At 39.4% G+C, this 26915-nt stretch overlaps 2 protein-coding genes across 2 annotated transcripts in view; both read right to left on the bottom strand.

Moving 5' to 3' along the window:
* Positions 1–11799, bottom strand: part of SLC9A4 (solute carrier family 9 member A4) — a 30254-nt gene extending 18455 nt beyond the window's left edge. Inside the window, exons 1-4 of the mRNA XM_088532643.1 lie at positions 11523–11799; positions 8773–9236; positions 3612–3871; positions 605–822 (exon numbers count right to left, since the gene is read on the bottom strand). Coding sequence (XP_088388769.1) covers positions 605–822; positions 3612–3871; positions 8773–9236; positions 11523–11784 — 1204 coding nt within the window. The 5' untranslated portion in view covers positions 11785–11799. The remainder of the gene's footprint in view (positions 1–604; positions 823–3611; positions 3872–8772; positions 9237–11522) is intronic.
* Positions 11800–13306: 1507 nt separating this feature from the next.
* Positions 13307–26862, bottom strand: IL18RAP (interleukin 18 receptor accessory protein). Its single transcript, XM_010216025.2, has 10 exons — positions 26739–26862; positions 25433–25703; positions 25118–25292; positions 24350–24524; positions 22881–22949; positions 22490–22610; positions 20530–20684; positions 19723–19860; positions 14357–14527; positions 13307–13763 (listed from the first exon to the last, which is right to left on the bottom strand). Exons 1-10 carry the CDS (start codon positions 26860–26862, stop codon positions 13390–13392), a joined length of 1773 nt encoding a protein of 590 aa, XP_010214327.2. The 3' UTR covers positions 13307–13389.
* Between the last annotated feature and the right edge of the window lie 53 nt (positions 26863–26915).

The raw sequence follows: 26915 nt of genomic DNA on the forward strand, positions 1-26915 counted from the left end.
TAGGCATTTTTTTTAGTAGTTTAACACTTCAAAGTCTGTACAAATTGACTTGTGAGGAACGTCAACATGGTGTGGTTGGCCTGCGCTGTGGCATAAGGAGGGAAATAGAGTCCTGAATTCACTCATCTATTAATATGCATGTACATCTTCCCTCTTTTTCAAAGCCTCAGGCATTCCTGACCCACAGACCTTCAGTGCCATAGGACCAGAGGTGTGCTGATGTACATTATCTAATTAGTAAGTTAATTACAGTGTGTGATGAAATTATTATGAAGTCCACTTACCCAAGGGGATAGTTAACAAAGATGTCAGCATCTACATAGGCATAACATGGAAATATTTTAATTTTATTTAAAATAGTTCATTCTGTCCAAATCATATAGTTAGTGCTTGCAGAATGGCATTGCTTGCAGATTCGTTTGGGGCATTTCCCCTCCTTCTCCTGCAAGCGTAGATTTGTGAAATGAATTTGTCAGTAACACACGCCTAGTAAACTCATTATTAAACCGGTTATACCAGTCTGCACAGACTTTTCTAGCATACTTCTGCAGTGAAGCCTTTCTCTCAGAGATGCAGAACAGCTTGCCCGCAAAATCTGACTTACTCAGTGCCCGCCAAATGAGGCAGAAGAGCAGAGTGAAGCAAATGAAGGCCCAGTTCCACTCGTGGTTCTTCCCAACTGTCGACACTCCCATGAACATGAAAATCAGTGTCTCACTGACACTACTTAGCATCTTCATGAAATATTTTATTGTCGTATAGGAATTCTGGGAAACATTTTCCTCCACGTATTTTTTCATCGTCACTGCACATGCTGTCATCCTGTACCAGGCAAAACATCAGAGATCAGCAACAACTATGTGTTTGTCCTTGGATTTAAGAACAGCTTCAGCTCTCATCGTCTGTGCTTCCCACTCTCTGTCACCAGCTTTTAGTGCCCTTCCTAATACAAAGCAGAATTTTACTTCTTCAGTGATGTCAGTTATATGACCCTGGATAAAAGATGCACCTTAATTGAGCTTTCAAATCCATTTTGCATACAGGAAAAAGGAAGAAAATTAGCTAGCCTTCTCCAAGGGGAAGTGAGAGTATCACATTCTAGTTCAAAGTACATTTTATTCTGAGGGCGTAATGCACAAAGAACCAAATATTTGAGTGTCAAACAAAGAGCAATCAATTCTGTACCAGCCTGTGAGTGGGCAGATCAGTTAAAGGGGAATAATCTGCCACTCGGTGATCTTTTCCTTTGACCTGGTGGCAGAAGAGGATGGTGCTAGTTCAGCACTGGGCCCAAAACTCCTTGCTGTGCCCTACTAGGTGGCTGGCACATCAACAGCTGAAGGTTGAGCATCAGTCCTTCTCCACCCACTCTGGCTCATTTCTGTATGGCAGAGAAAATGCAGTCATCCTAGAGGCTGTCTTTCCTCCCTCTCAGTTACCCAGGATATGAACAATGTGCCCAAGAAACCAAAGGAATATTTTCCATCAATTTGCTCTTCTATCAAGGCTAAAATATGTTCAAAGGTATCAGCAACAACCCAGCACAGCTGCTGATACCATACGTCCTGAGCAGTACCTTGCTCTTCAAGCAATCCTACCAAAGACACTGAGATATGTAATGTGGTGGCATGTTCCCTCATCAATCGCAATATTTTACCTCTGTGTCCTGTGTTTCCAGTTAAACTGGACATTGAGCACCTAAGTATTCCTCTTCTCCCCTTCATTCTTCATAGCTGTAGACGAGCAGACAGATTCAGTTCTATACACTAGGAAAATATTTCACCATTCAGCTAACTAGCTCCTGTTGATGTTACCATAGTCTTTGGGGGCTTCTGTGTGGTGACGTTTTTCTGAACTTGGGAATTCAGAGAATGGTGACAGCTCATTAAGGAATCCTTCATCTAGTTTCTACTCATTTTATTTCCACTGAAGCAATCTCATGGGCATACCCATGGAACTGAGACATTTAGCAGGTCCAAGGACATTCTAAGACAAGGCCATTAGGCATTAATGTTTAATATTGTTGACTTTCAGAGACATACGCATAATAGAGTTTCATGATCCAAGTGAAAAATGAATGAATTCCTCAATAATTCAGGAGGGTGACAAAAAGTTCCCATCCCTAAAACAAGCAATAATTTCCTTAATGAAGCATAGAATTATAATAAATCCCCATTGTATTAACTTTCTCTTACTACTTTCACTATTCTAATAAAAATAAAAAACAAAAGAAATAAAGTGAATAAATATTATAGTGCAAGGAATAGGCAGGGAAGCAATGTGGTGAGCAGTGCATGTCCCTATGAGCCTTACATTTTCCACTGTTCCTATAGTATTAGTGCTCACTATATAGTAAGTCTCCAAAATATAGTAAGTCTCACCTGGCTCAAGTAAGGTCACCAGTCACCTCAATAAAAGCAAGCATGTAGGACTTGCAAAAAATAGTCGAAGATTTGAATCCTGTCTAATCATTAGCTCATAGGAACATATTTCCAACCTAATTACTTAACTGGGTTAAATAGTCAAATTATTAAATAATTCACCCATTGTTAGGTTAAACCTGTTCATCCTCCTTAGTGGAAATAATCCTTGGTCCTTCAGGAGGATCAGGGCTCACAATGCCCTTCTGTCCACCAGTGAACAAGTTCAGAGTAAAGGTTGCTGCCACCAATCCATTTCTTCATTACTCTAAGTTGCTGTTTGGCATAGTGTCGTTCAGATTCCCCTATCAGCCATTTCCTTGTAACTTCACTCACCGTTGCTTCCATTCCTTTGCCCTTCAAATTTTTTCCTACATCTGTCCTCTTTCCTTCCCAAAACGCCCCTTACTCAGCCTCCCATAATGACTGCTTTACTGATCAACCTTCCCTTTGCACAGGGCACACATGCAGCCACAGCACATTAAGAACACAGTCCTCTGCATTACAATAGAAAGTTACCTCTACCACATCAAAGACATAAACTTCAGTATCCACATACATGACTATATGCACACATACACATGCACATATACACTGTGTGTATGTATATGCCTGGCATTTCTTGCCTGCTTTTGCCCTGTTTCAAATCCAGTGATGCTGTTCAAATTTAATGCAACTGCAGTATATCATGTTAAAGCTGATGTTCACAACTCTATACAGAAGCAAGAACACAGACTTTCTTTACTTTTTTCATATTAGCATTCTTTCTTCCCCCTTTTAACTTGATGATGATGATGTATAGAAATAAATACAGATACATTGGTCTATTATCAAATCATTCTCTTCTAAAACAAATGCTACCACATGAAACAAACTGCAGACGTAGGCCCAAAGATGACACCAGATGGTGGCAGCACTAGTCATCTTACCAAAAATCTTGCAATACTTTTTCCAACCAGAAAACACCTAAATATTTTTCAGATTAGATATCCACACCTCTGTGTTAGAGCCCCATACTGACTATGGGCTTCCTTGTCCTAGTTACCACTGCACTTTATACAGCTCCTAACTCACTGCAGGTTGGCAGGCCATACACTGAAAACATTTGTATTATCCCAATCTCAACCAAAAAAACACCTCCTTGAAAGAAAGCCTCTTCCTTTGTAAGGGTATCTGAAAAGTCATACTCACGCCAAAATGCCCGAGATGTAAAGGATTTCAGCAGACAGGTATGATAGATAGCTGAACATGAAGACTAGCAGGGGTTCGATAGCGGAAATGTTGTGGGTGAATCGAGTCATGAATGCTGAAACAAATCCGAAGACGATGCCAAAGAGCACACCACCAAGCCCAACCACAAAGAAGCGAGCAAATCCAGCAAGAATATCAATAGATTCGATCTCTTCATATCTGTGCATCTGGGTGAAGGCGATGAAGATGTTGTATAACACCTATACATGAAAACAATGAGACAGCAGTCAGATATCTTTCCATACCTGGCAGACTTGCACGCTTTTTATATATATACCCAGATGTTGCTTTCAACAACTCAGAAAAGTAACATTTGAAACCTCATCTGGATCTTAACAAGTCCCAGAGGTCTATCAGATGTCCTGCATGTAGCAAAAAAGTGTGGTAGAAAAGATGCCTAGATGGTTTCTTTAACGTAACTGGTAAATATCCTTGCTCCGTTTTTTTTTTTTTTTCTTTGAAGACAAACTTCATTATTGACCTTTGCACTAGGTACCCTAATTACCCCAGGCTCTCCCTCACGTTTGCTTTCTGTTTCTAGATCTGGCAAGGCAGGGTAGTGACTAAGAATCACAATTTTGTCCTAACTCTCATTCAGGCAGTCTGTCGTGACCTGTAGATCAGACACACTTCATTGTATAGGCTTTGAAATATCAGATGTTTTTTCGGTAATACTTGATGTATAAAAATCATGAAAAGCATCACAACAGCAATGGGAAAGAAAGAGGGCCAAGCAGAGGGGACAGGAGCTTGTGGATTGCAAGTAGCATATTGCCTCTAGAGAGATACAACTGTTACTGTTTTATTATTGGTATTGGTAATAGTAGAGGTCATTTAATCAGAGTTTTAATGAGTTACTTTATTAGTACAGTAGTTATTGTTTATGCTGATTGATTCTTGGAAAAAACAACAACAACAACAGCAAGTGACTGTCACAAAGATTTTCAGTGCTAGAAATATTCAAATGACACTTTCTGAGCCTGGCTGAAAAAGGTCCTGCTCTGGTCCCAAACCTCTTCATTTTTGGCATTCTCTTTTAGGGCTGCCCCCAGGGACATGAGTAAACTGACAGTTCCCCAGCCCATCCTGCACCTTACACATTTTCTATTAGTGTAGCAGCAGTGTCAGAGGGCAAGGTGCCTCTTAATGTCCTTTGCAGTAACTCTGTGTCAGTGCTGCTGTGAGGCTCACAGCAGGCACTAAAAGCTCTTCTTGGGCTCTAAAGGCTTTTTAACACGTTTTGACCTGAAAGCTTGAAATGCAAAAGAAAACACTGTCAGATAACTGGAGAGATTGAATTTACTACCTTATACAGCTCAGTCTGTAGAGATAATTTCACTAAGTTTAGCTCAGACAGATGTATCACACATTAATTATTTCTGTTCTGCAGAGATTAATAATGAAAATTCTTTGGTATTTTGCACTTTCATCTATCTTTTAAAAGCTGTTAGAAGGCATCCACAGGAATGAACGGAGTAATAATAAAAACGTCTTAGAGGCTGCTGACAGTTGGTTACCATTAAATCCTGCCAGGTTTATTTGCAGGGAACATTTACACAGAGAGGTTGCTTTTCAGTTTTCTAGGGAATGTTCAAAACATCTAACATCACCAATTCTCCACAGCTATTACACCAAAGTATTAGTCCCAAAAGCCATCTGGTACAAAACAGACCTAAACTACTTGTCTAATCTGAGTTCCTTTGGTCTTTCTTCTTCATATAGTTAATTTAAGAAAGCTATTAAGAAGCTTAAAGCAGATATTTGCAGGTAGAAGAATCAAGCTCATTAGGACAATAATCATACCCCAGCTATTATCTAATCTTAAATTGCTGCTGGGAACATATAACCTTGGGCTGTCACAAAGTCTTTTTTCCAGGAGGCTCACTGCTAGTATTTCTGGGAACAGATAAAGCACAACAAAATATTCCAGGTGAAAGCATTCTAAAAAAATAAGCAGAAATGTTTTTCCTAATGACTGTGTATGAACTTATGCTTTCAGTGGCAGAAAAGAGAAATAAGGCTCATGTCTCAATTGAAAAAGAAAAAAAACTTATTGTATTTACTAAAGTGTTTAATTACAAAGCCTGCTCTTTCTGCTCTCCTTTTCTCGTTGACTATAAATTCTGGCTAAGTCTTAGGTATCTTTCTACCTGGGACCAAGGTAAGGAACAGTGCTCAGTTTTCAGAAGTCAAATTGTCACCAGCAAGTGACTAAGTGTTTTTGTGTGTTTGTTTTGTTTTGTTTTTATGGCTCCTAAAATGTATAATAACAGAATTTCCCTATTTGTGATCTGCCTTGTGGGAATAAACTGTTTTGTATGACATCCTGGATTGGTCACCATACAAGTAAGGTGGAATGTAAATGCTGTTTGTAATGTTTCTACCAGTAAGTGGATTATTTGTAATTTAAATTTTAAAATATTTAAATAAAATATTTAAATAATTTAATTTAATTTGATGATTCTTTAACTGGTAGGAAAGCCTGGATCCACTTAGAATGCCGAGGTTTGCTCAAAGAGAAGGGATAGTTTGGTAACAGGCCTCCCTTAACGACTCTGCAAATGTCACTAAGAAACTCAGATTTTCAAGTAAATGTCTTGACCACCTATGTAGATGGCCTTGATAACTCTTTCTTCTTTCTCACTTCATGAATTTTATTCTACTCCAAGCAGTTTCCACAGCAGATCCAGAGAAATCTCCATCCTCCTCCCTTGACACCCCTACTTTTTGGTGGCCACAGACCTCCAAAGAGGCATTAGAGAGGTAAAGGACACCATGTCAGAAAGTGGTCACTGCCACTTCATTTTGAGTACAACATGATATACAAGGTTTCTAAAACCTAGGACGTTTCTAAAATGAAGCCTCATAGGTGAAATAGTGAGAGGAAAGACTTTGTTTCCTGACGCGTGCCAGTACCCAGCTCATGCCAAGACAGGTGTGACTTGGTTACGGGTGGAAGCAGAATTTCAGAGGCCTGAAAAGCTTTACAGTAAAAACATGTTCCTCCGCGAAACTTTAGTGTCTTCAGATCTGAATGGCATCTGCACTGTATTTACCAAGTAACTGTTTTAGATGAGCTCTTGAAATGCTGCTTTTGCGTGGCTCATGCTAGGTCTGCTCCTGCTCGTGTCCGCACTGTGATTCTAATGCTCAGCCCAGAAGCTGTAATTGGAAAATAAGTTATTAACAGGACTTAGTGCCTTCTTGTTCTGCCCACCAGCTTAGCTCTTTTAAAGATAATGGGAAAGGTGTTAAATATCGAATTTGTGCACGTTCCCGAACTCAAAGAAATAATTCCAAAATCACCACTTTCATTCTATATTCTATTAATTTAGTGACTAGATTATTGAACTAAATATGAGAGAGTGGGGCCTATTACCACCTTAGATATAAAGTACAAGTTCAGCAAAATTTATAACTTTTTTTTTCCTGATGGAGAAAAAAAAAATGTTCAAGCCGATAAGCAAGTTGGAGAGAACTGGGTGAATATTTGTATTCAAACAATAACAAAATACATAGATGCACTTAAATTTATCTCAGTCATATTACCTTCTAAAAGACAAAAGGTTAACTCAAAGTAAGCTGTTAAGAGAGAAACCAGGGAGGAAATGATAAGACATCTGAGGTAAACAGTTTTAAGAACTTTAAAACAACAACAAATGAGGGTATCAGAGAGGAAAAGAAAACACCTAATTGTCTCCACCCAAGTGAGAAACATTTCAGCCTTCTCAAATGCAAGAGCTAGGGGGTAGAGGATTTGGAAACTTGAAAGCCAAGGCAAAGGATGAGAGGTGAGGGATGCAGAGGTGTATGAGCAGCAGCTAGCACATCGATGGCAATACAGCTGCTGTGAGGAGAGCCACAGAACGGAGGCAAGAGGGGTGAAGGCACCTCACAGTGGTGCACAGTGCACAGCCCTTTCATTTCTTTTGCTAACACATTTGGTACCTCTAAGCAATACCCAAATACCACTACTTTAACAGGGTTCCTATCCCTACAAATTCATGTGATGGGGGGATCCTGACTGAAAGCTCATGTAAATGCCATCATGAGTTGAACCCACATCATATACAGAGCTGGGAACCAATGGTAGACAACAGGGTAGAGAGCCAGTTCAAACATGCATGGAAGTGGATGGACTGAATCACCCCTCCCAGGGTGAGGAATGGGTGTTACTTTCTGAGATCTGGACTTAAAAGAACCAAAAAGACAAGTGGCAGTGATATTTTGTTTCTTGTAATAACTATAACATATAAGCAGCATGTGTACAAACACAAGCAGTAATGGACCATTAATTCTACACCAGGTCTACCTCACTAATTCAACAAGATCAAGGATTTATGATCAACAGGCTATAGCAAGAAATTATTTTTCTCTTTGCTTTTCCTTTTCACATCCCTTGTAAAATGCATTACTCCCATGAAGTCTTTCAACAATGAACTCTGTACAGATTTTAGCAAGAAGTCCAAGTTGTATTGGGCTTCCTATTTAACAGTATCTGAACATTTTTAATGTGTTTCAGATTCCTGACTTTAAATTCTATAAAGATCTTATCTAGCAAAACTCCTTAACCTGCAGTTAACTTTCAGCACACAAATGTTTCTGTTGGTTCCCATAGAATGAATTTCCTACCTGAAATTTCATACTTGGAAAAGGTACGCGTTCTAAATATTTTTGTTCACTGTGGCCTAAAACTAGAATTTCAGGTTGCTCCCAATTTTAGTAGGGCTAATAGTAAAAAAAGGGAAAGGAAAGCAAAAAGGGAAAGCAAAAAAAGGAAAGCAAAAGGAGCTTTCTAAAATATCTCCTTTCATTTTTCAAAAAAAAAAATGTATCTCTTGCTCCAGAAGCAGTTTCTATATACTTGAGAAAGGTGAGCATTTATCAGCTTTCCTTTTCCAGGACCATTATGTCAGTTTGCTTCTGAAAGATTTAATATCCAATACAGCTTTTACCTGTCTAAAATCATGTGTGGGCTGCCAAGAGTGTATCCATACAATAAGATGTCTGGGATCACAGAACTACTCTTGCCCTACTCCAAAAAGCCTTTCAAGACACAACAGCCCAGAAAGAAGAAAATGAGAAATGGAAACAAACTCACCACAGTTATGCCATCATTTAGCAACGACTCTCCAAAAATCATCATATAAAGCTGCTCATTAACTGAGGCCTCTTCAAAAACTTCCAGAGCTGCCACAGGATCAACAGCTGAAATCATGCTGCCAAAGAGCAGGTTCTGCAGCAGGTTCAGGTCAGTCAGACCAAAGGCTTCTATCTGGCAGATTCCATAGAGGGAGAGGCCGATGCCAAAGCAGTTCAGGAGAGAGCCCAGCACGGACCACCATAAGATGGATCCAAAGTTTTCAAAAAATGGGCGAGTTGGCATGAAATAACCCTCCTCCAAAACAATAGGTGGAAGGAGATACAGAAAGTAAATACTCGTGTTCATCACTGGTGGGGATTTGTGATCAGTGACAAAAATGATCACTCCAACTAGTGCTCCAATGACAATCAGGACACAACTTTCGGGCATGAGTCTTGGTAACCGGTGATAGAGATGGAAACCTTGAATAAAAAATTGGGATGTTATTCAAGTTTAAATTAACCTGACATCCACACGGATGTTTTGACTATCACTGAATATTTTGTCTTCAAGCCAGGTTCTGCTCTTAGAATTACTAGCGTAAATACAAACAGTACTATTTCCTTCAAAATGAATCATCTCTGGATTTTCACTGCTACATCAGGGGAAGAATTTGGCCAAGAATCTCTTTTCTAGGTTTCTGAACCTGGACTCCATTTCTAGAAAGAGTTAAACATCTGTCCATGGACATTTTAAAAATGTTCTCCACAAGAAACAATTCCTTGCTGAATAACTACCAAGAAAAAAAGGCTGCACTTATCATAAAATAATATCCTCTTGCCCACTTTGATGTATTGGATGTATTGCTACTGCAAGGCATTCATATAATTCACCTGCTACTGTGGTAATGTCTAACTATGGTTCATCTGGTCACTGTATCAGGTACTGTATAAACATACTGTGAGTGAGAGCTGTCTCGTATATATAAATGTAAAAGTTAGTCCAAATTTAAAAGAATGAGAATGAGGCAATCTAAAAAAGACTATAAATCCAGTAACCGCATCTCTATACCAGAAGCTAGATGAAGCTAGGTGATAAACTGGGTTGTTAATGACGTAACTGCATTTCTGTCACTTTCAAATGGCAGTGTTCAAACTAAAGGAAAAGAGAAATTATTTTTATGAAATTTAAAATGACTTCCTTGCAAGCTCAACTACTTCTAATAAAAAACAAAAATAAAAATAAAAATAAAAATAAAAATAAAAATAAAAATAAAAATAAAAATAAAAATAAAAAGTCATGGGTTTATTAATCTCATTTTTAATAATAATTTAAAAAATCATTCAAATCTTCTGCCAAACTTACAGAATGATGGGATTATGTTTCCATCCCAGAAAGGCTTTCAAGATCTCAGAAGTGTTTCACTACCCAAAAACTTAAAATCCAAAAGGAAGATCATTTATGAATGCCATACTGATTTTTTTTTTAATTTGGTAATCTTTCCTAGGACATTTATTCACACTAGCTAATTTTCCAAAGTAGCTTGGAATTCAACATCACTACACTTTTCAACAGTAATTTTGTTGGAAAATTCCCAACAAAGGAACAAGTCCTTCTACTCTGCTGAATCATAAAGTTCCTGTTCTGAAAGATCTATTTCTTGCTCAAAAACAGGCAGTAGAGAAGATCAGCCAGATGGCAAGTCTTGTGCTTTTATAGAAGATGCATAAAGAAATTAGTCAATGTCCTCACTGTTAACACACACTTATGAGGAGATAACAACAAAATTACATTCATGGCAATTTTGGTAATTGTTTTAGTAATAAAAACCTCTGTTCATAGGAGTTGGATTTGAACAAATAACTACTACGAAACTGCCAAATCATGGTCAGCAGTAATGATCTTTGACAGTTGTTTGACTGCGCTAGGAAAAATTGACAATATCTTCAGACTACCTCCAGAAAATAATGTCACACATACCAGACCATTCTATAGCAATGTTTGAAAATCACATGGCAAGAAAAACACTTATACAAAGCTCCTGACATTGTCATCTACACCTGCATTTAAATATTTTTGCTACATTAGTTCTAAATGGCAAAAGCAGTTTGAGCCCAGCCGTAAAGATACAGGATAGATGATATTTTTGCTGTGTTAATTGCAGAGCCTTCTTCTATGTGAGTTTGTCTTTCTTTGTTCAGATACATATATCGAACTAAAATAGAAGCAAGATGCAAATAGCATTTGCCCTACTTCTCTGATGACCTACACCCTATTGGTCTATCAGAGAAACCTTGAACAAACATTTAAAATAAAGACTCATAAGGAACTGTTTCCTGTTATTCACACAACAGAAGAACACTTCTCACCTTCCTCCCTCACCAGATTAAGTAGATGTAAAGTCTCAATCATCTTTTATTGATTTCTACAGCTATGGCAGATTCTAAGCTCTGGTATCTTGTGACGTTTAAAGGTTAGAAAAAAAAAGATGAAAATAACCAGGGGGGCAGGAGATACATTGCTATTCATAAGCATGAATGACCTAAGAGACATTAATGTTACAGGTGATATGTTTACTTTAATAAGCTAGAAGCATTTTGAGTTGAAAATACGTAATTGTCAAAGTCAAAGAACACAACAGTTCTCTCCAGTACAGGACCTGTAAAAACAATCCCAGCCACAAAAATACCTGGAAAATATTTGGTTACATGGTATATTTCTAATTTCTTATCCAGACAGAAGAACCCAAGATCCCATTTTCTACTTACCTATTTTTGCAAGAGAGGCAAGGAGTATCCAAAGAGTAACTTCACAAGGAATTTGCACACTAGCATAATCAAATGTGAAAACATGCAGCCTTGCATCTTGTGAAGAGTCAACAACACCCCCACGGTCAGGTTCATAGTCAGTCAGGAAATTGCTGCTCAGATGGGTCTCATCCGAATAAAGAGCAGCAGAAGGGTATACCAGTGCCAACAGCGACAGTGCGCGGTTCAAGAGCCTTGCACATGGGAGCACACGAGAGCCCATGTCTGGGGCTGTGACTCTCCTCCGTTACCGGTGTCGCATATGGTGGGTGCACACAGGCGTGCAACACTTGCACCTCTCGATTCGCACTGCTCTTATTCCCAGCTGCTTCTTCATCAGGGACGCTTCGTTTGCCTATTAGAATTCATTTTTAAAATCCTAACCTGCCTGTGCTCTTCCCTGTGTTACAGCCAGACCTGGAGTTTCAGTGAAGGCGGCGGTTCTGCAAGGCTCCTCAGACTCGGATCAGCGCTCGTCACAGCCTCATCCTGTCATGGAATAAGGCCTTTTATAACTACAGTTTTCCCACTCACTCTGTTTTTCCTCCACTGTCTAGGACAGCTAAACAGCAACGTGCAGCACCCAGGTAGCAAGTGCAGCCCAAGCACATGGCATCAGACGGGAGAGACAGCAGCACTGTGGCTGGGCAGAAGAGCCTGCCCCATGCCTTCCTCTCCTGTCGTCTCTGCCACCTGCCTCCCTAGCACTGCTGGCAACTGAGGTACCACAGTTGGCACTGCTCGCAGGCACTTTTTCACTTGGTAAAAAAACTTGTTCGTGTGTAAATAAATGTAGGCTCCAGGGTTTGCTGGAGGGACATCTGGCGGAGGACCCTGCTAATTACATCCTCATCTAGCCCTAAAACATGGTATTTCTCTTAAAGGTGTGTGTTTACTTTAGTCAAAGTTTTTAGAAAAAAATATATATATGTAAAAATAGAAGAAGATCTGTGTCAGATCTTATGTGCACAAAACTGAAAGTCAGGTACCTCTTGTGTTTGACATTTGTTTTACTCTTGACAACCACGTCACCCTTCTCCAAAGAAGACTTTGACCAATTTACAAAACATGTAGCAGTCACTTCCCTACCTCCAGGGAAAAAAAAAAAAAAAAAGCTTAGTGTGAAGATACGAGTGTGCAAATGTAGCAGGATAGATTAGATTCTGTTAAAACCCACATTGCCCATATCAGAAGTGAGTATTTAATTTACTGACAATTACTCTTTTTACACCCACTGGTCTTGTGGTAGAAAGCAATCCTGAATCTCTTAGTGTCAGCTTATACCTGCATTAGCAAGTAGTCTCCTCCTCTCCTGCTCTTAACCACTTTGTCATACCAACCTGCAGCAGCTTTCCATAACTTTCCTCCTAAATTCTTCTACAGGAGGGAGTAGCTTATTTTTAGAGTTCAGATGTGTCCCCCTGTACTATATAGGAAAATTAAACTGTGCATTTCCTCCAGAGTTCCATTTATTAATCTTTTTTTCTATAAAAAATATAAAAATAGATCTTCCAGCAGAAATACAGTGCAAAGAGCAAAACTTTCACATGTATCAAAGTCACAGCAAAATAAGATAATAAATATAATAATAATAATGACAAAATAATAATCTATGAAATATAACTCACATTTACAGTTGTTGTACAGTGCCACATACTCAGTTCTACTGTAGACTATAGTACTGTCATATTGCAGTTCATCTCACTAGTTTGGAGAAAGCTATTGCTGACCAAAGTGACAGTCCTTAGTAGTCTCTTGATGCAAGAAAGATCTTTTGCGATCATGTCACGATTCCTGAGCTTTCTGTCATCTCTGTGTGTGCTTTCTGTTATTGATAAGCCAGGCCAAGTAACCTTTGGAAAAAACCCTTGAGGCTGTAATTTCCAAACATCTTAGTAGCTTTCACTGGCATGTGATATCGCATATATTTCCAGAACTTTTTGTCTGGAGATGCAGAAATAGAAGACTTCCAGGTAATGACTGGTAAAATCCGTAAAGCCTTCTTCACTACTGGAGGTAAAGTCTCTGGCTCTTGGAAAGCCTGGAATTTTACTAAAAGTAGTTTGATTTTCTTGTCTTCTAGTGCACAGTTTACTGCTGCCTGCAGTTCAAAGATGCTTGGTCCACTGATGTAGGCAGGACTCAGAATAATTATTACTCGCCTACTTTGTCTAATGGCTGTTACGACGTCATCTGTGTATGCTGGAAAGAAGTAACCATCGTTAGTTGGACATTGGACTGTTTATCAAACCAGTTCCTTTAACAACAGCTAATGAAATATGGAGGTAGAGTAATCACATCATCTCTACTGCATTTGCTATCAGAGATACCACTCCCTCTTTTAGACAGCCTGGAGACTACAACTTGCTGCACAAGAGTTGAAGGACACAGCTCAAACCACAACACACTTAGTTGCTACTCAGAAAGGGTCTCAAGGGAAGCTTGGATGAGTCTACATCCAACCCAGGGAAAGGTACCAATTATTGCATAGAGCACTGACTGAAATCAGTCAGAAGATAACTACTGAAGTATCTTAGGGTTTTCCTTTCAGATAATGGAGTCTATCTGCAAATAATTTGTTGGACAAGAAGCTTTAATCTCACTCTCGTGTCTCCCCAGGTAACACACTGAAATGTACATGTGCCTCAGGTGCAGAGGTATAAAAATAAACCACGATGAGAATTCTGCCAAAACACACCATTTGCAGATCTTCTGCATAAGGTTTTTTGGAAAGTGAAAAACATTTTCAAAGAGCATTCAAGATTTTTTTTTTTTTACCAGTCATGGATCCTTACCTCCTCCTGGAAGAATATCTCTTTCAAGAAGGCATAACTTGTATCCATATTTGTTTTCCAGAATGTCTGGTAGCAGTTCGAGGGCAAATTCTTCCTCACTAATTAATGTAGACTCACTTTCAGAACAGTCTAGTTTTGCATAAGACACAAATGCATCAAATTCTTTGCCATCTAAAATAAATAAGTAAATAAGTATCACTGCATACCTTAATAAATACATCTGAAACTTTCAGCTTCCTTTTAATCAATAATTTCCATTTGTATTTTGAACATTTGTGCTCTTTTTAACAGAGTGCAACAGATTAATTGAATATTTTCACCTGTTCATGAAGCATAGCCATTCAGTTACCCAAGGCTACCTCTTACTTCCCGCTGTCTTGAAAATGTTGCAGACATATACCATCAAAGTAAATGGAGATGCTGCAGACAACTATGCGTATTGCAAAGAAAGTTTCACTTGGGCATTTTTCTGCATTTTCACAAATATGTGCCAGTTCTCACTAGTGGAAGACCTGTTCCCTTCCATCTAAATTCTATGCTGTATTTAGTGATTCTCCATCTTTTTTTTAGTGCACAACCTTCTTTGGAAAGACAGTGAATTTTATTATGCCAGTGTGTAAAAGATATATGCTACTTTCTGTTATGTTTTTAATCAGAGAGACTAGTGTAAGTAGCAAAACTGAAATCTGATCCCAATACCAGCTCAGAAATTGAGTGTTGACCAGCTCCAGAATTTAGATTCAGTCCCATTAGACTGCTAGGTGCAGATACCAAATGCATTTATGGCTATTCTCATCTTTGAAACATTGTTGTTCTGCTGCCCTTCATTAGGTCCACTCTCAGCTACAAGTCAAAAGACATCTTCATTTATTTGCCAAATAAAATTTGAACCACATTTAAGGAGGAGGAAGGAAAGAGATTTCTGGAAAATGACACAATGAACTCAGTCCTCTTATGTAGGTGTCTAGTGTATTTGACATGCCCTAAGGTTGATCAGGCTGTCAAGCATGACACAAGAACTACCAGAAACCCTAAATGGGAATAAGAGGGCACCCTCAGGCATCCAGATGACATCAGACACCTACAGTGGAATTGTTCCATAAGTCAGGACAATCAGCAGAAACCAGAGAGCAATTCAACTGTCAGTGTAGGGTCCTACTGCAGGATCCTACAGCAAGATATGCTGAAAAGCTCTCTAAAAATTGTCTGGTATTGGCTAATAAATCTCTAGTATTGACTAGGCCTCCACAGAATGGGAACTGATACACCTATGTAACATGTAGTCACCTGCAGCACAGAGACACCTAAGTGATGTTGGGTTGAATGTCAGCTCGTGCCTCAGTGTTAAATTTGTGATTTCTATACCAAGATGTTAGTTTAGGATTAACACACCAGAGCCATCAGCTTCCCATCAGATCTAGAAAAGCCAATACGGATTCCAGGAGATGTGGGGAGTACAAAAGAAAAACTAACTGCATGCACAACCTGCGCTGAACTACATGTAGCAGATGTCATGTCAACAGAATGAAATCTAGGTGTGAAAACACACTTTCGAGCCTGAGGATGTGATTAGATAATACAAGTCAACGCTCCGCCACACATTTGCAGCACTTCCTTGCACTGGTTTTGGAGCTTTTGAGATAAGAGAGGCAGCTGATTCATCTTGCTAGCTACTCCTTTTCTTGCCAAGTACTTTCTCTACCAAGCTGAGCCCGTGTAGGCCCAGCCCAAGACAGTGAATCACCAAGAGCAGGCACAGTGGATTGGTGTCGGAGCTAGAGATGGTGCAGAGAGTCACTGGAATGATTTAGCTGTAGTGTCATGCACACTGAACTGAACTGAAGCTCTTTTAAAATGAGATTTTAAATAACACAACAAGCCAGATGTTCCTCATTTTGCCCACAGAAGTCAGTGCAGTCTTATTAGACAATCACCGCTATTAAACATATGACTACTTTCCTTTATAACATTATTGTTACACTAGAAAGCAAAAACATACATTTACTGCAAGCATCACGAGTTTTGCTTCCAGAATTGCACAGGACGACAGTTCCACCCTGAGGAAATTTTGATACAAACACATAAAATTTGCTAAGAGTTAGCAAGGAAGATTATCTGCGTCAAGCAAAGTGAATGCATCAGCCACCTATAAATGTTAGAGGCAGAGATTTTGCACTGTTTCTTTCATTTTGTGGATGAAAGCAAGATTATTTGCAGGCATATCAGAACTGACTAAGAGATAAAGCATAACCTTACTGCTGTCTTTAACTACCTAATGGAGGAGTAAGAGAAGATGGACATAGGTTTCTCAGAGCTGCACTGAAACAGCAGAATAAGCAACAAGTAGCAACAAGAGAATTTCTCGTTAGATACTAACAGGTATCCCTGCTGGTAGGGATACTGTAGTAGGAATACTAGATACTAGTGGGAAAGTGCTCACTGTGACATTAAACATTGGACCAGGTTTACTAGGGAGGTTTTGAATTCTTTATCATCGCAACTATGAAATACTTGACTAAAAGTGTTCATGTGCAGCCCTGTCTAGAATGACTCTACTTTGAGCTGGGTGTTGGATGAGAGGATCGAGCCTATGTGACTGTAATTTTCTGATTCCAAGCTGAAAGATGGAAAAGAAGAGAAGATGGAAATGAAGAAACAGCAAATAAAAAGTTGTAACTGATGCTCAATTGCTCTGTGATCAAGTTGTTCCAGATCTCTCAGGTATCATGTGATTTGTTGATGTCAATGATAACTTTTTGATGCAGGTTGTGGAGGAGCCAACGAGGAGAGGTGGGCTACTGGATCTCATGCTAACAAACAGAGAGGGACTTGTAGGAGATGTGAAGGTGGCGGGTAGCCTCGGCTGCAGTGACCATGAGTTGGTGAAGTTCAGGATCCAATGAGAAGGTGTCAGGGCTGTAAGTAGCCTTGCAACAATGGACTTCAGGAGGGCCAACTTTAGCCTCTTCAGAGACCTCCTCAGAAGAATCCCATGAGTAGAGCTCTAGAAGGTAGAGGGGCCCAAGAGAGCTGGTTAGTTTTCAAGCGGCGCTTCCTCCACGCCCAGCAGCAGTGCATCCCTGTGTGTAGGAAGTCAGGCAGAGGGGGCAGGAGACCTGCGTGGATGAGCAAGGAGCTTGTGGCAATGCTCAAGCAGAAGGCAGCGGTATACAGAATGTGGAAAAAAGGACAGGCCTCCTGGGAGAAATACAGGAACGTAGTCAGGGAATGCAAAGATGTGACAAGGAAAGTTGAGGCATGTCTGGAACGCAATCTGGCAAGGGATGTTAAAAATAACAACAAAAACTTCATCAAATGTATTAACAGCAAAAGGAAGATCATGGAAAACGTGGGCCCGCTGGTGAAGGGGGTGGAAACCGTGGTTACGAATAACACAGAAAAAGCAGAGTTGCTGAATGCCGTCTTTGCTTCGGTGTTTACCAAGGGCAGCCCTTTAGAGTCTCAGGCCCTAGGGACAAGAAGAGCATCTCCAACAGGTCGAGGGAGGTGATCCTGCCCCTCTACTCAGCCCTGGTGAGGCCGCATCTGGAGTATTGTGTCCAGCTCTGGGCCCCACAGTACAAGAGGGATGTGGAGCTGCTGGAGAGAGTCCAGCGCAGGGCCACAAGGATGATCAGGGGCCTGGAACATCTGCTGTGTGAGGACAGGCTGAGACAGCTGGGCCTGTTCAGCCTGGAGAAGAGAAGGCTGAGAGGGGATCTAATCGGTATACCTCAAGGGAAGCAGTGAGGAGGATGGTGCTGGCCATTTTCAGTGGTGGCCACCGACAGAACTAGAAGAAACAGCCAGAAACTGAAGCATCAAAAGTTCCACAGGAACTTAAGGAAAAAACTTCTTAACAGTGAGAGTGCCAGAGCACTGGAACAGGCTGCCAAGAGAGGTTGTGGAGTCTCCTTCTCTGGAGATCTTCAAAACCTGCTTGGACGCACTCCTGTGCCACATGCTCTAGGTGACCCTGCGTGTGCAAGGGGGTTGGACTAGATGACCTCTAGAGGTCCCGTAAGGTCCAACCTTAGAGGTTCAACCTTAAACATTCTATAATTCTATGATTTGATATGCATCCATATGAGGTGAGAGGGACAGAGTCCTGCTGTGGGAAGCACATATTTTAGTGAATATGCTTCAAGCATGTAACTTGCCAGATTGGCACAGCTCTTCTGACTACTCCAAGAGCCCATACCACAAACAGCAACTCGTGCATGAGGTACACGAAGCTCAGGAAGTGGGACAGGGCTGCAGGAACATACTTAAGATGCAGTTAGCTGCTAGGGACCCAACAATGTCCTGAACTTCGATGCATAATTCTGTCTCTGCTTTACTGACATACAAGGGTAAGTGCCAAGGGGAGTTTCCAGAGATTCTTACATCAATTTGCTACCAAACAGAAGGGAAATTTTGAGTGATTTCCCAAATCACTTTTGCCAGCTGCCAAGAGGCTCATAAAAATACTTTCCAACAGGGCAGTTAATTGTCTCATTGCGCATATATTTATAGATATATAGATACAGTTATTTCACACTTTCATATAAATGAAGCATACATATGGGAACACAAATGCAGCCACAGAGACATATACATCTCATGCTGTGACAAGACTCAAATTTTTTAAAAAAAAAAATCCCTAAGTCACATAATATCAGATTTTTTTACACTCAAGCTCTTTGAAGTAGGGACTGTAATTTCTAGTATATTTTCACACAGCTCACTACCCTGAAGGTCCGTGTTAGTTGATGTGACAGGCTACATTACCTCAGAGATAGGAAATAACAGAACAGAAGGTGATGACTCTGCTGAAAACACCACAATGGACAACTTAATTTTTAGAAGGGAAAGATGAATATTGCCTAAAAGTATACTTCTCTGTTGGTGCTCTATGTCATCTTATTTCTCAGCTTTGCCTGCTCTTCTAAGAAATTATTTGGCTTAAACTGAAAAATGCATTAGATTTTGTACTTCACTTGATTCTGCAAGGACATTTGATTCTAGTCTTCAGTCTAGTTTTTATGACAATGCAGTTAAAATACTGGCAATTCTCTATTGTTCTCTATAGAGGGACTGCTACAATTCAGCACCCTACTCTGATCTTCTGTGGGTAAATAAGGGATTTTATAAAGAATAATTGAGACATTTCAGTTGTTGTTTATATATTTCTTCCAAACTGTCCAGAGATTTTGCCATCTGAATCCACTGAAATATCTTGCTATCTTTAACAGCTTTTGTATCATCTCAAGGAGAGCAGGGTTACTATGAGCGTTAAATTAGGTGTTAATACACACTAGATTAATGCACAAGGCAAAAGCCAATAAGAAAGCTGGGGAAAAGTAATATTATACCACATTTTTTACCTTCTGCAGTTTCGTTCTTCACCAGATAACTTCGGTATATCAGTACTATTTCAATCCAGTGTTGGTAAACGAAGGCAACGCACACAAGAAATGCAAATAGAGCTGAAATAGCACTGCATAGCACATATAAGAGAAACACTGTGGAAAGAAAAGGGTCTATCATAACTCTGAGTTTCCAAAATAATGTTAACACTTAGATGAAATGCTCAGTTCAGAAATGGGGATAAGCCAGCTCACTGTCTTCAGTCTTGATCCACAGGCAAACTTCAGGGAAGTCTGGATTTCATTTAGTGGCATATCTCAACATAATGTTTCAGTCTACTACCAAGAATAACATTTGAATGGCATCTGCTTCGCTGGATGAAAAGCCAATCTATCATGGAAGGCACAGAGCAAATCAAATCATCTATGGTACACTCAGCATTGGTTGAGATGAAAAAGATGCCTTCAATTTACTATAACACACAATACCCAGCTGCAGACTTCCTGATCTGCCCCACTCATTAATCTCCGCAATGAAGTATGGTTAGAAGTGTGAGAGCAATTTAATTTCCACACTAACTCCGTTTTCGGTCTTTGCTTGAAGGGCTGCCATCAGCAGCCTCTCAGGTAGTCAGGCCACCTGAGTAATCACCAGAATCATGTCTCTTTCTAGATATCTCACAAATCAAACTTGCCCAATCCAATGTTAAGCAACTTCTGCTGCTGACTGTCAAGCCAATGACCATGTCCATGGGAAATGAATCTGTAATGGTGAGTAAAGCAAGATGTGTTTTTATAGCCAGATAATGCTCTATCTAGTTTTACCTCCTTGTTTTCTTTTTAGCCTGATCACAGCTGTAGAGTTCCCCACAGCATTCTGAGCAAAACACGTGAAGTTGCTCTTCAGGTCTCTCTCAGTAACTTCTTTCAGTTTAGCAACATGATGAAGTATGCTGCCCTTTAAACCATTTGGATGAATACTAGAGAGAAAAAAAATATGTATTTGCAATATACTTTTGCTGCTCGCTCACGTATTCTGCTAATGTTTTACATACAAAAACAAGTGAACTTGTAACTTTTTAACAGTCAGCTTCCCATTTTAACATAGATGTGATATTCTGATGTGAAACTTCAATTGTTTTTACATAGTAAAAAAATACCAAAATCAAAGGTCAACAGATTAAAAGGCTGATTCTCAGTTCATCAACTCAGCAAAACATTTAAGCACTTGCCTCACTTTACATAGGCACCTTAAGACTATTTGTGTTTTTTTTTAAAAAAAAAAAAAGATTTAAAAAATGCCCCAGAGAAAACACATGGGGACAATTTTGAAAAGGAGCCATAAGAGAGGACTAGCTGGACAAGAAGACTGTGCAAGCACAGTCTCTTTATTAGGGATAGAAAACCTGAGGAGAGGATAGACAATCAGAGTAAGATAGAAATAAGTGATTTGAAGTTTAAAGATGAAGATGGAAGGGAGGAGTCATTCTGGGACTGGGGACAGATATTGGGCAATAGATCTGTGTCTGCAATCATTAGAGAGCAGCCAAGATTTCTGACACAGCTTGCCTCTGAAAACCAGTGTTTGGGTAGTCCTGAAAATGCCTCCTGTCATGCTACTGCAGGCCAGTATGGGCCAGCGACAACCCTTGGTTAATATGGTAGCACAAAAGTTACAGATATGGGCATGGGGAGCAAATCTAGGGATTTACCATGTGCTTAAGATCTTTTGGGGATGTTAGTTTCATGTAGGTGTTGGAAAAATAAACAGATAAAAAGTGCACACACCTACAAAACTAAAAAATTGATAAAAATTGATAAATTGATAAATTGAAAAATTGATAAAAAGAACATTACAAACCTAAGCAATCAAAAGTTTGGAAAATCCAGAAGTTAACTTGAATTCAAAAACTGAATCGTGTGTGTGAAAGAGAGAGAGCGAGAGCATCTCCCCTCACTCAGAGCTTCCATTAAAAATTTCATTTTAGCAGTGACAGGAGAGCTTTTGCTTTCCCCAACATACAGAAAAAGGTTATCATAAAGGTGGCTCAGAGCAGTATAGTGTAGGTCCACTTGTTTGCAGATCCACCACATTTCCTGCCCAAGTTGGACACTGTATAAATGAATAAGACAGGAAACTACAGAAACAAAAAGGAGACACGTTGACAATTTGGGCTGTCCCAAAGTCACAGGAAGCCTTTCCCCCACTAGTCACTTCTCTGAGTGGTCTGCTTAATTCCTGGCAGCGATGACTTCTTGAAAAGTCCTAAAACTCAGTGCTGCTAAGTCCCCAGACTGACTCAATAGCCTCAGTAAACACGCCCAAACTTGTTTCCAGAGATTTGTTCATAGTATTGTTTTATTGGATCTGCTTTACTCCCTGCTCATAGATAATTTTCTTAGACAGCTAGTGTGAATTGCTTACAAGGACGAATAAAGTGAGCATGTGGAAACAGGTGATCCAGGCACAGGGAGCCAGGCACCATCCGTACTGACACGTCCTGTGAGCTAGAGCTTTGCTTTAGGAGGAAGAGTTCAGGTTAGAAAGTAAGTTCAAATTCTTGACTTCGCAGACATACTGTGCGTTTAAGATGTTCTTCTGCATGCAAAGGGCATGCACCTCTCACATGCCCTGGGACATACATGTTAACATGTTGAAGGTTCACAAAGCGTGTGTGGTTAGAGCCTTCTGAGTTTCAGTGAAATGTTGTATTAAGTGAAGCTGTTGTGGAAGGACTTTTACAACTGCTGAGAGAGTAATAAGACTAGTAGGTTTATTTTTTACCTTGTTTCCTGTTCCAATTTCTCATTTGTATTTTCTTCGTTGTCTCTTTTCCATGTTACCTTCTGCAGAGAACCTCTTTCAAACCCAAACTGTACAACACATTTCAATTCAAGTGGCTGTCCTGGAACAAATTAACACAGGAAAATGATGCACAGAGGTCACTAGAATGTTTTTTCCTCTAATAGCTTGGGATCTGTATAGTATAATGTATAGTATGATGCTTTCTTTAATATGCACTAAGATATACACCCAAAAAACCTCTACATTTTATATAAAATTCTCACATTCCAGGAGAGAAAAGCTGATTTGTTTTATCAAAATCAATCAAAAACTTTCATGATATAACAATCAAAAATTTCCTTTTGCTTTTAGATAAAGAATGAAAACTTACCGAGCTCTGCTTCAAGAATCATCACAGCACTGGGATACAAGAAGTATGGTGGATGGATAGTGTTTTTTGCTGCGATTAATAGTAATAATATTAATCATCAAAACAGAAGACTAAAGAAAACATCTGATAGATTTTTTTTCAAATATTAAGTAGAATGCCTAAGGCGTTGAGACGCCTAAGACCAAGAGGGTGATTTTCACTTGTTACCTAGATGTCTGAGAGTTCACAGACATGGGAGTCTTTACTACAAGTCTTACTTGCTGAGTAACTTATATGGAGCAGGCCGTATAACTGTATAGTTATACAGTCATAACTGCAGTAGCAGGACTTATACAGTCCTTATACAGTCCTGCTACTGCAGTTACACCAAGGCTGTGTCATCTTAGTTGCGCTGAACATTTTAACATCTATCTTGCCCTTACAGTTATTTAGGATTCACAAGTAAGGTATCCCAATACAAAAACCACTGAAGGACACAATCCTCATATCAGTTCCCTGCCCAGCCCAGTTCAGTAAACCAGTAAACATAAATACAACATAGCAAAACTCACCCACATTTTAAATACATCATACAAGTACTTGCATTAAAGTAACTATGCTTTTTCAAATGAAGGGCACAGATAAGGTCAAGCCCGGTTTGTACAATATGGTTTTACAATGTGGTTTGTGATCTAAGCAGTTACCCATGCTGCAGGGATACCACCCTGAAGGAACTAAATCCCACAGCATCGATATTCTGAGAAAGACTTATGCTGCAAGAAATGGTGCCAAACTGCTTTTGTTTCTAAGCCAAGCCGCAACACAGAAATGTGTGCAAAAGTCAGAGTGTAGAGGTACATGGAACTTTTCAGCTTTTTTCTCAACCATGGTGTAAACTGAGAGACAAGAACTGAGAGGCACAGTGTATTAGCTCTGTTTTGGTCAGATCAGAATAAAAGCAGAGACATTTCATGCTCATTAAGAAAATAATGTAGAAATACACCTAGAAACAAGATGAGCTAGCACTTGATGTTGTAACCAGGCACATGGACCTCTGAAAGGGTGTTGGGGTGTGTTTTCCAGCTCCCATCCTGATGTGTTCTTCCCAATCCTTTTTTAGTATAAAATGCATTAAACACTTCAGAGCAGGAACCAGTTACCTCAGAGGAGTGCTCTCACCAGTAGATCACAGAACTACTTTGTCTTAATTGATGCCTTTCTCTTACTCTATAAAGTTTCTCCTTTTTGCAGAGTGGCCCACTTCCCAGAAGGCTGGGAATAAGTCCTGTGCTGCTTAGTTAAAGAGCCCAGAGGGCTCTGTGAAGGGTCTGTGAAGACTGTACACAAACAGCCCCCAAAATTGGAAGAGCACTCAGACAGGAAAGCCTGTCACTTTTGCAGAAGAGCCTAAACAATGAGAGAAATAGTATAGGAAAGAATAGAAAAAAAGTTTTCATTAAAGATACTTTATTCTGAACTTTATTACTCACCAATAACTTCTACCGTAACTATGGTTCGCACTGTCCATTCGGTATTGTTGTCAACTAGAGTGTAATCACACACATACGTTCCAGCATCCTTGTCATAGGTTGAAATCAAGCAGATTTCGTTGTGGTTAAATTTTAGACTTGGTCTCTGGTTTTGAAACATCACTTTACGTCCATCCTAACAAAAAGTAAAAAATATCAAAGATTAGATGTCACCTTTCTTTTGTGATATTAACTACATTATCTTTTAAGATATTCCGACAAGACTGCCATGGTGGTAGGGATAACCCAAGAGTAAAATGCACAAATGAGGAACTTGCAGTCATTTTCATTTACTAATATCATGCAGGTATATCAATCCTTACAAACAGAATAAAGCATACATTTTAGCTTGCAAATATTTTAGTAGTCATGTGAAAAAGAGTGAGTAGGTACATTTCACTGATACAGTTTTTCACTTAAAATCTTCATATAATTTCACATAATGAAAAAAAATCATATAATGATTTGGTCCGCGTGGGTTTTTTTTTTTTTTTAGAATTAGAAAAAATTCAAAATCAGATTAACTTCCATGACACCAAAAAACCCTTCACTTTCTTCAAAACTGTTACTGACAGAGATGACATATAGCCATATAAAATTCTAATTTTTCTTGTAAATCTCAATCTGCATTGTCTATTAAAGACATTCAGGGACCTATGGCACCTAAACAAGAATTAGATCTGAAGCCTGCACTGACCATTCTTGAAGGCTTAAGACAGTGAATCTTACCTTGTACCATTTTACATCTGGATTTTTTATAGGGCTGTAACATTTTGTCCCCGGGCAAACTATTGAATTCCCACTGCCAGCAAGAAGATGCAGTGTATTCGTGCCATAATCTGTACAGTTTGCCTCACTCTTTGTTTGAACCTCCAGAATCATTTTGAGGCATGGGATTTTTCCCCTGTGTTGCGAAAAAAAAAAAAAAAAAAAAAAAAAAGGTAAAACATTCAATATACAAAACAAAAAGTATAATTGCCAATTATTAATTATTATGATTAATTATTCTTGCATACAATGTTAGCATTTTGCCCCACTACATACCGTATCATACAGATGTAGATTCCAGAAGCACTAATCCCTATTGGATTAAACCAGAGAACATTCCCTTTCAGAATAAGGTTAGGGCTGTTCTCAGTAATAGCTTGCAGTGGCTCTCTGTCTTTCTGATGCCAGAACCATTTTGTCTCGTGTTGTTTTAGAAGAGACTGATTAAAAATGTGGGTAGCGTCTTTGACTGGTAAAGCACAAGGTAAAACAAACTCCTCATGACTAATCGCACGATACCATGCTTGAGGTTTTACATGGGAACAACCTGAAAAGCAGGACAACAAAACATTAGAAACAAAACCTCAGGAAACAAAACCTCAGGAAAAAATAGGAATTGTGCAAAAATACAATTTTTACAATTTTCATGCTAAATATTTTGTTGCATGAGCTTAGGTTAGCCTAATATAAAGTTGACTTCCTTAACTATTGAAATGCAAAGTTCTCAAAGTTGTTTTCAAAGGTTTTCAAAGGTTCATAGCCCTCTTTCAAAGACCTAATGCGAAAATAGCTTAAGATTTTCAACAAACCTGAAATTTTCAAATGGGCGCTAACCTGCTAAACCTCATCTCTAAAGAAGAACAGATGTAGCTATTGTAGTTCTCTTCATATTAGTAGAGAAGGTAATGACATAAATGTGAAAAATTTTGAAGAAACCAGAGTCGACCTATCCCTCTCTCTATTCAGGCTAACAGTGACAAGCATTCTTTCATTGCTTTCAAATCCTTCCCCTCTCTACATTATACTACTCTCTACATTATAACTACTGCCACAAAAATTAAATACACTTTGGTGTGCTGAAAGCTTTGATTTCCCATCCTGACCACAGTTTCTCTAAAGGCTGATTGATCTTGAGGCATAGCCCCTCTGGCCAGTCAGGACGTGGTAATCCCAAAGTGGGATCCAAGTCTGAAAGGGGAACGATGGCAGGATTTCATTTCAGCAGAAGGCATGAATTGTTCAGTTCATTATTTGCCCACCCAGGAGACTCTGGGCAGTTTCACTGCCCAGAACTTGACCAAGCACCTCCACAAAGACTATGTGAACAAAAGACTTTGATATCATTCTCAGCCTGCCTTTCTCTTCCTCCTTCCGCGTGCTTAGACCAGCTGCTGGAGACTTCAAGAAGTCACAGCAACAATTCAGTTTCTCCATCTGATTCTCAGAAATTCTTCTTCACTTTTGCCCTTTCTGTTCCATTTCCATTTCAAAATATCATGAAAGCATAACAGGCTATAGATCCACGTTTCTCAGCTGTGAGCAAAGATCATGAAGATGAAAACCCACGAAAGCAGCCTCTTACCTGACAAATCAATCTCTCTAACTTCTGTCCCATCAACGAATAATACCAGGATGCAGCCAAACATAAGCATGATTTTCTTTATCAGTTTTGCTTGATATTCAGAGACATTTTCTTTAAGAGCCATCTTGCTTGCTGTAAAATAGGAAAAGAGCCATTTGTTGCAAATAATAATTCACA

The sequence above is a fragment of the Tinamus guttatus genome, unplaced genomic scaffold (genome assembly GCF_059628265.1).
Source record: "Tinamus guttatus ecotype Peru unplaced genomic scaffold, ASM5962826v1 Tinamus_guttatus_pri_ptg000002l, whole genome shotgun sequence".
Lineage (NCBI taxonomy): Eukaryota > Metazoa > Chordata > Aves > Tinamiformes > Tinamidae > Tinamus > Tinamus guttatus.

Coding starts and splice junctions, on each gene's coding strand:
- IL18RAP (XM_010216025.2), bottom strand. CDS start 26,862: ATGGCTCTTAAAGAAAATGTCTCTGAATATCAAGCAAAACTGATAAAG. Junction 25,704..26,738: donor TAGAGAGATTGATTTGTCAG/GTAAGAGGCTGC, acceptor CCTGCTTTTCAG/GTTGTTCCCATGTAAAACCT. Junction 24,525..25,117: donor CAGATGTAAAATGGTACAAG/GTAAGATTCACT, acceptor ACTTTTTGTTAG/GATGGACGTAAAGTGATGTT.